The sequence below is a fragment of the Pseudorca crassidens genome, chromosome 19 (assembly GCF_039906515.1).
Source record: "Pseudorca crassidens isolate mPseCra1 chromosome 19, mPseCra1.hap1, whole genome shotgun sequence".
Lineage (NCBI taxonomy): Eukaryota > Metazoa > Chordata > Mammalia > Artiodactyla > Delphinidae > Pseudorca > Pseudorca crassidens.
The window spans coordinates 52,502,597-52,514,376 of record NC_090314.1 but is presented as its reverse complement, the minus strand read 5'-3'; the positions used below and the strand labels follow the sequence as shown (position 1 = coordinate 52,514,376).

Sequence of the window (11,780 nt, the reverse complement as noted above, 5' to 3'; positions counted from 1 at the left end):
GCCACGGCCCCGGATTCGGAATCGCTACGGGCACCTCCCTCGCCCTCGCCCAGGATTGGCCAAGGAGCTCGCGCTCGCACTCTTTCCCGGCCTCTCATTGGCTCCTGGCGGAGAACTTTCTCTCCCTGGCCTTGTGACTGGTGGCTTTCTCCTACACCTTCAGCGGGTCTGGAATGGCTGCTACCTTCGGGGGCCTGGGCTCTGCGACTCCTGATTGGCCGAGACATGCGCGCACCCCGCGCGATCCTTCGTCGAACGTGGCAATGGGGCGGAGTCCCCAGCTGAGGGGCGGAGCCGCGCTTGCGCCTCCGAAACCCCTCGTGTTGCTTTCTGACTGGACCGCGTATCCCCAATTGACACCGCCCCCCAGCTCTGCAGACTGGAAACTGAGCTGACGCGCTTCCGGCGCGCGTGAGGCCCGTGCGGCCCCTGCAGTGGCGGGGCTCCGGTTCGGGCGTCGCCCCGGGGGCCTCAGTGGGCGGCTCGGGCGCTCCAGGTGGCAGCGTAGCGAGGCGCAGGGGCAGCGCGCGGGGGGCGCGGGGAGGACCGAGGCAGGACGCGATGGGGCCGGTAAGACTCGGCTGGGCCCGGAATGGGGCCGCCTGCCTTGGTGAGAGGGTCAGGGCCGGCACCGTCTCCTGCGGCACCTTCCCTCCCTCCCACCGGCTGCCAGTCCCACGAAGCAGCCTCTGGGTCGCTTTCAGGCGCCCGGGTAGACCCGCGCCGTCCACTAGGGGGGTCGCTAGCGGCCACCGAGCTCTAAAATGCGGCCGAGCAGCGTGACTGGGAGTGAGCGTAACACGCACCGGACGTCAAGACTGAGGACGGGAGGGGAGTGTACGATATTCCCTTGATGCCTTTTTATATTGACATGTTGAGATATTTTGTATACGATGACTTAAGTAAAAGTATTAAAGCTTTTTTTTTCCTCCAGTTTTTTTCTTTAACGTGGCTTTAGAACATTTAAAATAACATACGTCGCCCAAATGTTGCTTCTGTCGGGCGGCGCGGCTCTGGACGGAGCAGCTCCTTTTCCTTCACAGCTCAAAGCCTAACTCTAACCCCACCCCACCCCCGTCTACACTCTCTTCTTCATTTGTGTTCACTTCCTCGGTTGTGAAATGCCAACCCCACTGATTTTCATTCATCATCGATTTAATAACTTGACAGGAAAAAGGAGGACACTCCCACATTAAATGTACACGTTGGCAATATAATAACATCCTGATTTCAGAAATGGTAAAACATAGAAAAAAAGATGTTTTTGAACTTCTGAGAGTTTGCATTTATTGACACGTAGCTCCTGAGGGCCTGTCTTCTCATCTCTTGTGGTACTTCCTCACCTAGAATATGAATTCCTGAAGGTCAAGACCAGGTTCTCTGTGCCCCTCCCCCAGGGCCAGTAGAACAAGAGTCAGTCAGAGGTGGTTGTAGCTCCTGGGATGCCTGTCTACCTCACAGAAGGCACTGTACAGGAGCTGGGCCTCAGGCAACGAAAGGCTATGAACATGTGTCTCTGCAGCTGCAGCCTCCACCCCAGTTCAGTGGGGTCCTGGCCCGCTGAGTGGCAGTGATTCAAAATAAGCCATCACAGGCACCCTCTGCTCTCTGGGAAAGGGTGGGAATTGCCTCATATCTCCTGCCCTATCTCCCAACATTTTTGTGATTGCCATGACCCCGATTTACAGACCACAATTCGGGTCTGAGACAAGGGACATTTGTACCACGTCTAGATTTCAGAGGCACTCATGAAATCAGAGTTTAGATGCCTAAATTTTTGGACTTTAGTTTTTTCATCTGATAGGGACAGAGTGAAGAGATACCAAGATGTTGATTAGTTTGTGATGGTTTGGAGGCAGCTTAGCCTCACAGCATACGGTAAAGTAGTTACAAAAGATGAGAATACTGGGACCAAGGGGAGAACAGACCAGACGCAGGACAGCAAGGATCTGAGTTGCTGGCTGTGGTTGACTCTCACTCTGGTTCAGTCTGGGCCTCCATGGCCAAAGCCAAGGGTAATTGGGACACACCTTGATGCAGGTGATGACAGGCCACTGTTCTGCAGCCCAGGTGAACCCAGCCAAGTCATCGTTCTGTGAAAACCAGGGCTCTGGCCTGGGCAGGGCACGGTATTTTCATGCCTTGCCTGCATTGGTGCACCTTCTCAAAGCACGTCCGCAGGGAAGTGGGGTTCCCAGAAAGCTGGAGGGAGGCCATGTTTGGGGATGCCCCAGGTCTCCAGTCTCTGGGGTTGGTCAGTAGTTGGGTGAGGTGCAGGGGTGCATCCTTCCCCCCAGGACACAGGCCAGGTTCACTGTACACCTCTGCAAGCCTTGGCCCTGAGGGGAGGGCCAGCGTCTGTCTTTTTCCTAAGGCCACTCACATGCCTTTCATGGGCAACTCTAGGAAGAGGCGACGGAGCCGTGTTCACTCTCATACCAGTGCCCTGAGCTGGAGTGCACCTTTGGAGAGCAGAGCCCCAGTGGCTGTGGCTCTGGCATCTCTCTGAACCCAGTACAGCTGCTTCAGGATGTCCTCCAGGGGTCTCTCACACCCAGAGGAAGTGCTCATTAAACACTGGTTGAACAACTGAGTGATAAAACATATTGATAAAGACTACTCTCAAAAACAGAGTTCTTGGGGACTTCCCTGGTGGCGCAGTGGTTAAGAATCCACCTGCCAATGCAGGGGACATGGGTTCGAGCCCTGGTCTGGGAAGATTCCACATGCCGCGGAGCAACTAAGCCCGTGCGCCACAGCTACTGAGCCTGCACTCTACAGCCCGTGAGCCAGAACTACTGAAGCCGGTGCGCCTAGAGCCCGTGCTCTGCAACAAGAGGAGCCACCCAATGAGATGCCTGCGCACTGCAACGAAGAGTAGCTGCCGCTCGCCACAACTCAAGAAAGCCTGCGTCGCAGCAACGAAGACCCAATATAGCCAGAAAAATAAATAAATTAAAAAAAAAAAAGATTCCACGCTTCCACAGCAGGGGGCACGGGTTTGATCCCCCGTCAGGGATCTAAGATCCTGCGTCCCGCCTGGTGTGGCCAAATATTAAAAAAACAAAAAAAGTTCTCAGAATAAAACAACTCCCTTTCAACCCAACTGGAGGCATTGAGGGAGTTAACAGCTGGCTCCTGGACACCCAGGAAGTCCTCCTGACTGCAGGTTTCCACTGTGGAGCAGGAGCAGGGGAGCGAGGGCTGTGCCATGGGCCACACAGCCCTGCACATGGGTGAGCTGGGACATAGGAAGAAGGTGCAGTGGTGAGCGTGGCCCTGGTGGACTGAAGTGAACCCTGATTGTAAAGTATGACAGTGCTGGGCATGGAGAAGATTCTAGCAAGCTACAATAACTGGTGAGTAGTCACAATAAAGGCGCTGACCTTGTGTCCACTGCCACTCTCCTCAGTGGAAGAAGGGTCCATCTAGGGGATGGCTGAGGAGGCAGAAGCTTGGGGATGACTAGGGCTATGGACAGAGGGAGGGAGTGGAGAGGAAGGGTCACAGGCACTGGCTCACTAGGGCAGGGAGCCCCGGCCCAGCGGCACTGAGCTGTACAGACAGGTTTGGGTTTGGGGTGGAACCAGAAGGATCAGGTTAGACTTGGGACCTGAGAGACACGTCATGCAGGTCCTGCAGGTGCCACCTCATGTAATCCTTCACCAGAGGAGGAACGAGAACAAAGTCCTGGCTGTTGGCAGCGTGTCTGTACTACTTGGCACTTGGGGTCTGAGTTCACATATCAAACCAAAGCTTGGAAAATCCAAGAGCTAGTAGGCCTCCTGGCTTGCCAGAGCCTCGGAAGGCCCTCGCCCGATAAACCAAACAGCTGCCAGCACAGGCTGACCCTAGGTTTGAAGATTTTCACTGGACCTCTTAGGAGGTGGACAGAGAGAGATAGAGCGGCTGTGGCTGGCCCCGGGGCTCCTGCAGACTGAAACTTGTAGCCACCGCCTGGGAGCCTTTCCCCTCCAAAGGTAGAGCTGTTTCAGAGGTAGCTGTGTCTGAGTTTAGTGGGAAAGGCCTTGGGCCTCGGAACCCAGAGCTGTGCAGTCTCACTACCTCCCCCTGCCTCCAGCAGACAGTCCTGGGAGAGGCTGGTTAGGGTCCTTGACCCCTGTGGATTCCAGAGCTGGGGGGCACGGCTCTTGGATTTACGTCTGGGCCAGCTGCTGCACCAAGTGGCATTTTATCCCATTACCCAGCCCAGCGCCCAGACTGGTAAGGAAGGCCAGGAGATAGCCAGCCCCGTGGGTGCCATCCTGGCATGACATGTGGTCACTGAACTGCGGGTGGAGGTGAAAGGGTGCCTCCGAGTCCATCCCAGCTGGCGATAAGGTCCTGGGAGGGCTCACCCTACTGATAAGCACTGGGAAGAGTGCAGCCAAGGCGGCATCAGGGAAGCGGCTGCCTAGGTGTGACGCATACCACTCTCCTCACCGGCTCAGCACAAAGGGAAATTTTGCAACCAACACTGAGCCGTGAAAGGGAGTTTCTGGAACCGGCACTCCGGAGCTGGGGATTCCTAACTGCGCTTTCCTGCCTCAGGGCTGGGAAAGGGTGTGTTAGGTACTGGGTGCCCTTGGAGGTGATGCTCTGAGGCAGCACAGTCCCTGCTACCCCAAGGTCCTGAAGAGACCCTGATGGTCAGCGGGACTGGCTGTGGAGCATGCATGGCCCTTGGCAGTCCTTCAGGGCTCGCTAGGTGCTCTCTTGTACCTCCATGCAGCGAGGGTCCCCATCTCCTCCCGTTCATCTCACCTCACCAATCCCACCTTTGGACCTCTGGCCCTGCCTGGCCCTACAGGGCACAGGGGCTTGGCCGGCCTTCCATGTCACCCTCCATTGGCCCTGCTGCCAACTTCTCCACCTTCCTACCTAGCTTGGAGTCCTTATCCCAGGTCCCTTGAGACCCAGTCATCCCATTTGTTCCCAAGTCTTCAGCACGATTCCTCTTCTCTGAGGCTGAAAGTGTTCCCTCCCAGAGGCTCAGACAGGGCCCATGAGTCGGGTGCCGGAGCCACTCTGGACACCCCACCGGGTCCAGGGCCTGACTGTGCCCCGCCCTTTCCCCACAAGAGCTGAAAGGGTAGCACTGGCCTCGCAGGCTGACATGACTAAGAAAGGGCTTAAAACCCATTCTCCTTCAACAGCCACAGGAGCAGTCGCGACTGCACCTGGCCCCTGGCCGGCCTCTGGGTGCCCTGGGGTAGCAGAGGAATGGGGCCCCACTTCCCCTTTCCCACCAGGAGACGACCAGCAGACACCCTGGCTCCTTAGGGGGAGTTTATTTCCCGGTCAGAAAAGGAGAAGCAGGACAGGCTCTTGTGCGTTCTAGGCCCGGGCCTGACCGGGGAGGGGCAGGGTTGGGTGGGGGGCACAGGGGACGGCTCCAGCTGTGCAAGCTTGGTCCCACAGTTGTCCTGGCTGGGTCCTGGTTGGCCTGCTGGGGATGGTGGCACCGAGCCTGGGGGCAGAGGCAGCAGGCCAGTGGGCCCAGAGGACGGCACATATGGAGGCAATAAATACCGACAGGCCAGGCACATGACTCCAGGCCGGCAGGCCCAGGCGGGACAGGTAAGGCTTGGCCACTGGTTTTGTCTGCTGAGGGCTCTCTCGTGGGGCCGTGGGCTCTAGGCACTGCCCACCGGGACAGAGAAGGCAGAGGTGTGAGGACACCCAGCCTCCCAGATGGGACTGGAGGCCGCTCAAGGTTTGGCATTTGGCTTTCCCAAGCCCCTGGAGCCGTCCCCGCAGCCCTGGCCAGGGGGAGGGGGACTGGCCAGGCCCAGGCAGACCGGGGAGCAGCAGCAGCACATCCCACACACCTTCTCGGGCCACGGGGATCACAGACGGGGCAGGGACTGGGGGAGACCACATGCTCATGCAGACACGGGGTTAGGAGATTAGTGACGCCCCCTCAGCACACGTTCCACATGTTAAGGCATCATGGTTAGACAGTTACTGACAGTGATGGATGGACTGACCGGGGAGAAGTGAAAGCTGGAGGACGACCGGCCCAACGAGGCCCCACGTGGTACACCCCACCCCCACCAGGAGGACGTGCCAGAACACGAGGTGGGGCAACAGAGAAGGCCCAGGGGACCTAAGCCCCTCTGCAATGCCTGGCTCCCTTGCCAGGACCTCAGGTCGGGTTAGGACAGTGGGGAAACCTCAAGGGATACAGAAGGGGAGGTGTAGACCTCCCTCCCCACAGCACAGGCGGAAGCAGCAACAACACTAGACCACCGAGGAGGCTGGGGCCAGCAGGCTGGAAGGGTGGAGGAGGGACAGACAGGCCGGCCAGGAGGCAGACCAGGGGGAGTGGCGGCAGCGTGGGCGGGCCCTGTCAGCACTTTGGTCTGGGGTCGGGAGGGGTGGGGAGGGGCATGTCCGTCCTTCCGTCCGCCCGCCCTGCCCACCTCCCAGCCACGGCTCAGTCCTTCCACTCCTTCTTGATGGTGAGGTTCCACTCCCAGGACAGGTGGTCAGTCCTGTCGTCGTCTGTGAAGCGGGACTTGATGTTGTAGCTGCCTCGAGCCAGCATGCCCTTGGGGGCCTCCTCCATGGGGGTCAGGAACTCGTATTCCTCCGCCCGAGGCCCATAGCTCCCCACCATGTAGTCGGTCTTGTCAACTGCGATGCAGAAAAGGCGTCAGTCAGGGAGCAGAGCTGGGTGTTTCCTCTCTCCCTCCCGATCCCTGAGCCCCTGGGTGGCCACCTCCCTTCTGGGGGCTCGGGCCTGGCGCCCACCCTCACTCACTCTTAACGCCTTTCCTGTACGTGTGCTGGATGTACTTCATGCCGGACACGATCTCTCGGTTCACCTGCAAGGAGGCACCCCAAGCAGGGCTCAGCCAGGATCCCCAGCCCCAGACCCTGGCACCTCCCTGAGCCTCCTCCTTACCCGGAAGGAGATTTTTATCCTGTATTCCACACCTTCCTTCAGCACAAAGGACTGCTTCTTAAAGCTCTCCAGATCACCTGCATTTGACAGGAACGCCACACTAGGAGGTTCAGCCAGGGGAAGCCTCTGGCCCTGGTGGGGTGCCCCTTCCACCCGGCGCCCCCACATAAGCCTTGGCAACCCAGACCTAGACCACACCAAAGCCAGAGCCTTTTAAGACCACTTGGCTACACTTCTTGTGCTCCCCACAAGAGGGCGCCAGCACCCCAACAAACTATTTTTAGGGGAAGCAGCAGGGTGCCAGGCAGCCCCAGCCAGGAACCTCAGAGATGCCACTCACCTGTCAGGTCCAGCTCCAAGGGGCCCGGGGCGGTGCTACAAACCAGAATCAGTCGGGTCACCACAACATTGGGGACATTGGGGTCTGCAAAGTGACAGCAAGTTAGAGTTTCACCAGTGGGGAAAATAGTAGCAAACATCCAGAAAAGCGACAGGTGTCCACACACACCCACCAGGGCCCACTCACCAGCGGACACGGCCACACGGCCCAGCAGGGCCTCCTTGTACTTGCGCAGACTCTCGTCGTCCTTGTCCAGCTCCTGGATCTCCTGGATGCTCTTCTGGGCCGGGGGCTTGTAGTTGACCGAGTGCTCATCCTCCTCGTTCTCAGCCGCAATCTGCGCCAGCTGCTCGGCTGTGGGCTCCTGCTCAGCCATACTCACCTCTAGCTAGGTCTGGGACACCTGTGGGCAGGGTAGCATGGGCTGTGGCATCTCGGAGGGACCCAGTGTTCCCCCTCCTGCCCCTCTGCAAGTGCCCCAGGTGATCTGCGTCAGATCTCTGCAGGTGGCCAAGCCCCACCTGGGCCCAAGGAGAGGTGCACCTTCTGTAACAGGAAAGCAACGACAGCCAGAACTTTGAAAAGGCCCCAGACACTGGCTCCTGAGGCCCAGAGGGGCCACACTTACCTCCTTGCCCTGCCTACCTCAGGGGACCCCACCCCAGGTCCAGCACCCAGAGCTAAATGGAACCTGCAGCCTGCTCCTAGGGGAGACCAGGCACAGCTCCCCTGCTGCCCAGGAAACAGCAGCACCCTGGTCCCTCCAGGCAACATCAGGACCAAGTCCTGCTGCTTATTCTGAACTGCCCAGGCCCTTGCCTCAAGGGACCCCTCCTGCTGGGTCCTCTCTAACCAGTTCCTTCGGACACGTCCTAGCTGCAAACCAAAGCCTTTGAGCAAGACACGGGTCAGTTCTGTCTCACCCTTCAAACACAGGACTCTCCTAAGGCTCAGATGACAAGGCCAACCTCAGTCTCACAGGTAAGTCCTAAAATGGCATGAGAGATCCTAAGTGTCTGCCAACCATATCTCCAATTGTGAGGGTCTGCGACCTAGAATTTGCGAACCGCTGCAAACATGTGGTAGTCTCAGGACCCTCCTTCCGGACCCTGCCCCAGAAGAGCCCGCAGCAGTGCTGACAAAGCGAGGAGCAGCGATGGGGCAGCCACTGGGCTTCCTTCGGTAAGGATGACCGTCGCACCCCCTAGAATCCCTGAGGAGTATCTGAAACCCGCTCAGATCTAACCTGGAGGTGCAGGAGGTGGGTCAGGGCCACCAGTTGCCAGTAAAGATAGCCAAGGCTGGGACCCGTGCGAGGATCAGATCTTACAAAGGGCCGCTAGGGACCCGGAACCGCCCGGCCGCCGCAGGCGGGGTGGGGCCGGCCCGCTTTTCCAGACCTCCCTGCTGCTTCCTCTTTAATTCCTCTAGAAGACTCACGCCCTAACGCCACTCAATCGCGGCCGCAGGCGACAGGATCCTTTAAGTGCGATGGCGCGGCCCGCACTTCCGCAGGGCCTGCAATCTGGGCCGGGCGCGGCCCGGCGCGTGGGGTGGGGCGCGGGGACCTCACCGCCCAAGGGAAGGGGCGTCCGGCCTGGCCCGGGCCCGCGCGCACCAGCGGGGAGGGGGTCCTGGGCACGAGCGGCGACCACAAAAGAGGCCTGCACAACCCTCGGATTCCGCCCCCAGCACCCAAGCCCCCGCCTCCGGATCCCAGCGCCCCCGACCCGCACGTGGGCCCGCCCTACGCCCGGGCCACCGCCCGCTGTCAATGCCGCCCCCGCCCGGCGCAGACCCCTCGGCGGGGCTGGCGGGGGGGGGCGGGCGGCGAGAACAAAGGCGCGGCCCCGGCCTCCTCCCCCGCGGCCGCCCCGCCTGCCGCGCCCACCGCGCTCGCCAGCCCCGCCGCCCGCGCTCACCGGAGGATCGTCCTCGCCGCTCTAGCGCTCCCTCCCGCACAGAATGACGAACCTTGCCGCCCCGCCCGCGCGCGCCCGGCCGGCCACTTCCGGGGTCACGCGACTTCCGCTCGCGACGGGCGGGCTGCGGAGAGCGCATGCGCGCGGGCCCTGGCGTCTGCGCGCCGCCGCCATCTTGTGGGCACGGCCTCGTGGGCGCGTCCTGCGTGGGCGGTGCGACGGTGGGGACGTTTACGGAGGCCTATCCCGTTGGGGCTTCTACGCCCTTTGCCCCAGGCATTTTTTGGACCCGGGCATCCCCAGGGGTCAGCCCGCAAGCTGAAGGGGCGGGGCAGTGTCACAGTCTCGCTGAGCCCCACGCGGAACGTGGGCGCGGCGTGGCATTTCCGCGAGGTGCTGGAACGCGCGTCTGTCAACGGGCGCGTCTCCCACGGCCACGCCTCCTTCTGTGGGTATGCAGCCGTCATTCTGCGAGGACAAACGGGCCCGGCCTGTCCCCTCTAGGAGCCGGGGTCAGCGGATGGCCGCCGTCCAGCCTGAGGCGGCCTTCGCGCCCAGTCGCTGCTGTCCGGCCTCCTGGAAGTTACCGCCGGACGTTCATCCGCGGGTGTCGGCCTGGCGCGCCCTTCCAGGAGAGGGATCGGTGCGCCTGCCGAGCTTTTCGCTCCTTCCAGACCAAGTCGCCCTGCCAGGAGCTCCTGCCCCAGACGCCACGGCCGACCCGGGTTCTCCAGCCGCATGGCGAGTATTGGACACTTGCCCATGCGCTCAACCCAGGAGCATTTTGCAGCTCCAGGTGGGGCCCATGATTTGTGACCAATGTGGTGGGCCTGGCGGAGCCCGCGCCGCCAATGCCCGCCAAGCACCCCACTTCCTCCTCCTCCTCGCGGGGTCTGAGCCCCCAAATGTTCAACACCAGAGTCATCACAAACACACACCCCTAGATTGCGCGTAGGAGGGCCTTTTAGGCCATAGAACTTAATGCGAAATACTGACCTTGGTATCTTTTCGAAATGTCTTAACTTTTGATGAGTATTTGCGAGTTTTCTGTATCTAAGAGTCTCACTGGCCCCTTTACGTGTAGGAAGTTGAGTTGGCCAAAGACAGAGCATTCCAGTATGGTATTTATTCGGTGTGTGCTTCTGAGGCTTCCTGCCACTGAAAACCGCGATGCTAGAGCCAGCTGTCCTGCTGCACTGCTGAATCGCTGGTTGAGCAAAAGTTTGCTTTCCCATAACCCAAGTGCTTTTTGAAAAATACCAAACTTGTTATGTTAGTCACCTATTGCTGGGTAAAAACCTACCCTGGAATTTAGCAGCTTAAAACGACCAACATTTACTATCTTGAACGAGGATTAGGGAGCTGCTCTGCGGGGTGATTCCGGCTCCAGTGTTGTGAAGTTGTGGTCAGCTGTGAGCCTGGGACCTGGTCTCAAGGATATGCAGTGGGCTGTTGGCTGGAGGGTTTAGTTCCCTGCTGCCCACAGCTTCTGGCGTCTCTATAAGGCAGTTGGCGTCCCCCAAGTGAGGCCTCAGAAACAGAAACAGAGGGACTTCCCTGGTGGTCCAGTGGGCAAGACTGCACTCCCAATGCAGGGGGCCAGGGTTCAATCCCTGGTGGGGGGACTAGATCCTGCATGCCGCAACTAAGAGCCCACATGCAGCAACGAAGATCCTGCGTGCAGCAAGAGAACGCAAGCCAGGGAAACAGAAAGCGCCAAAAACAAACCTGCAGTGTCCCTTACAACCTAGTGTCAGAAGTGCCATCGCTTCTGCTGTCTTCTGCTGGTCACACGGACCTTCCCCAGTACAGCACCGGAGGAGAGCACAGGAGCATGAGGACAAGGAGGCGGCCCATCACATGGACCAAGCTAGAAAGAATGGGATTATGAAGCCCAGGGGACCTATCCCCAGCTTCAACAGGTAACCACCAGCTCGTGTCCAATCCTGTGTCATGTGTGCCCTCATTTCCTTAACACATGCAGCAAGTTTGAAGCAAACGTCAAATGTCATAAATATTTCAGCATGTATCTATTTCTAAAGAAGAGGATCCAGACTTCCCTGGTGGCGCAGTGGTTAAGAATCCGCCTGCCAATGCAGGGGACACGGGTTCGAGCCCTGGTCTGGGAAGATCCCACATGCTGCGGATCAACTAAGCCCCTGCGCCACAACTACTGAGCCTCCGCTCTTAGAGCCCATGCTCTGCAACAAGAGAAGCCTACGACGCGGTGAGAAGCCCGCACGCTGTGACGAAGAGTAACCCCTGCTCGTGGCAGCTAGAGAAAGTTCACGCACAGCAACGAAGACCCAACGCAGCCTAAATAAATAAATATTCAAAAAAAAATTAAAAAAAGAAAAGGATCCTTTGGGAGTAAATAATAGCAGTACAGTCATCCCACAAACCACTCCAGGACTTCCCTGGAGGTCCAGTGGTTAAGACTTTGCGCTTCCACTGCATGGGACATGGGTTCGATCCCTGGTTGGGGAACTAAGATCCAATATTCCCACATGCTGCTTGGCGCAGCCTAAAAACAAACCAACCAAATGCAGTGGCCTGGAGCAGCGGTTTATGGTTCTCTCCTATTCTGTGGGCTGAGGGCTGGGCTTTC

At 59.1% G+C, this 11,780-nt stretch overlaps 1 protein-coding gene across 4 annotated transcripts; it reads right to left on the bottom strand.

The window, feature by feature from the left end:
* Window positions 1-1,137: 1,137 nt before the first annotated feature.
* On the bottom strand, window positions 1,138-9,308 carry ARHGDIA (Rho GDP dissociation inhibitor alpha). 4 transcript variants are annotated; one of them, XM_067715863.1, is made up of 7 exons: window positions 9,173-9,308; window positions 7,437-7,653; window positions 7,251-7,334; window positions 6,911-6,987; window positions 6,767-6,830; window positions 6,426-6,639; window positions 1,138-1,343 (listed from the first exon to the last, which is right to left on the bottom strand). In XM_067715863.1, exons 2-6 carry the CDS (start codon window positions 7,624-7,626, stop codon window positions 6,440-6,442), a joined length of 615 nt encoding a protein of 204 aa, XP_067571964.1. In that variant the 5' UTR covers window positions 7,627-7,653; window positions 9,173-9,308; the 3' UTR covers window positions 1,138-1,343; window positions 6,426-6,439. The 4 variants fall into 4 exon arrangements, with proteins under 4 accessions (XP_067571964.1, XP_067571963.1, XP_067571962.1 ...); XM_067715862.1 differs by lacking the exon at window positions 1,138-1,343 and adding an exon at window positions 5,277-5,470; XM_067715861.1 differs by lacking the exon at window positions 1,138-1,343 and having other exon boundaries at window positions 5,277-6,639.
* Window positions 9,309-11,780: the final 2,472 nt, after the last annotated feature.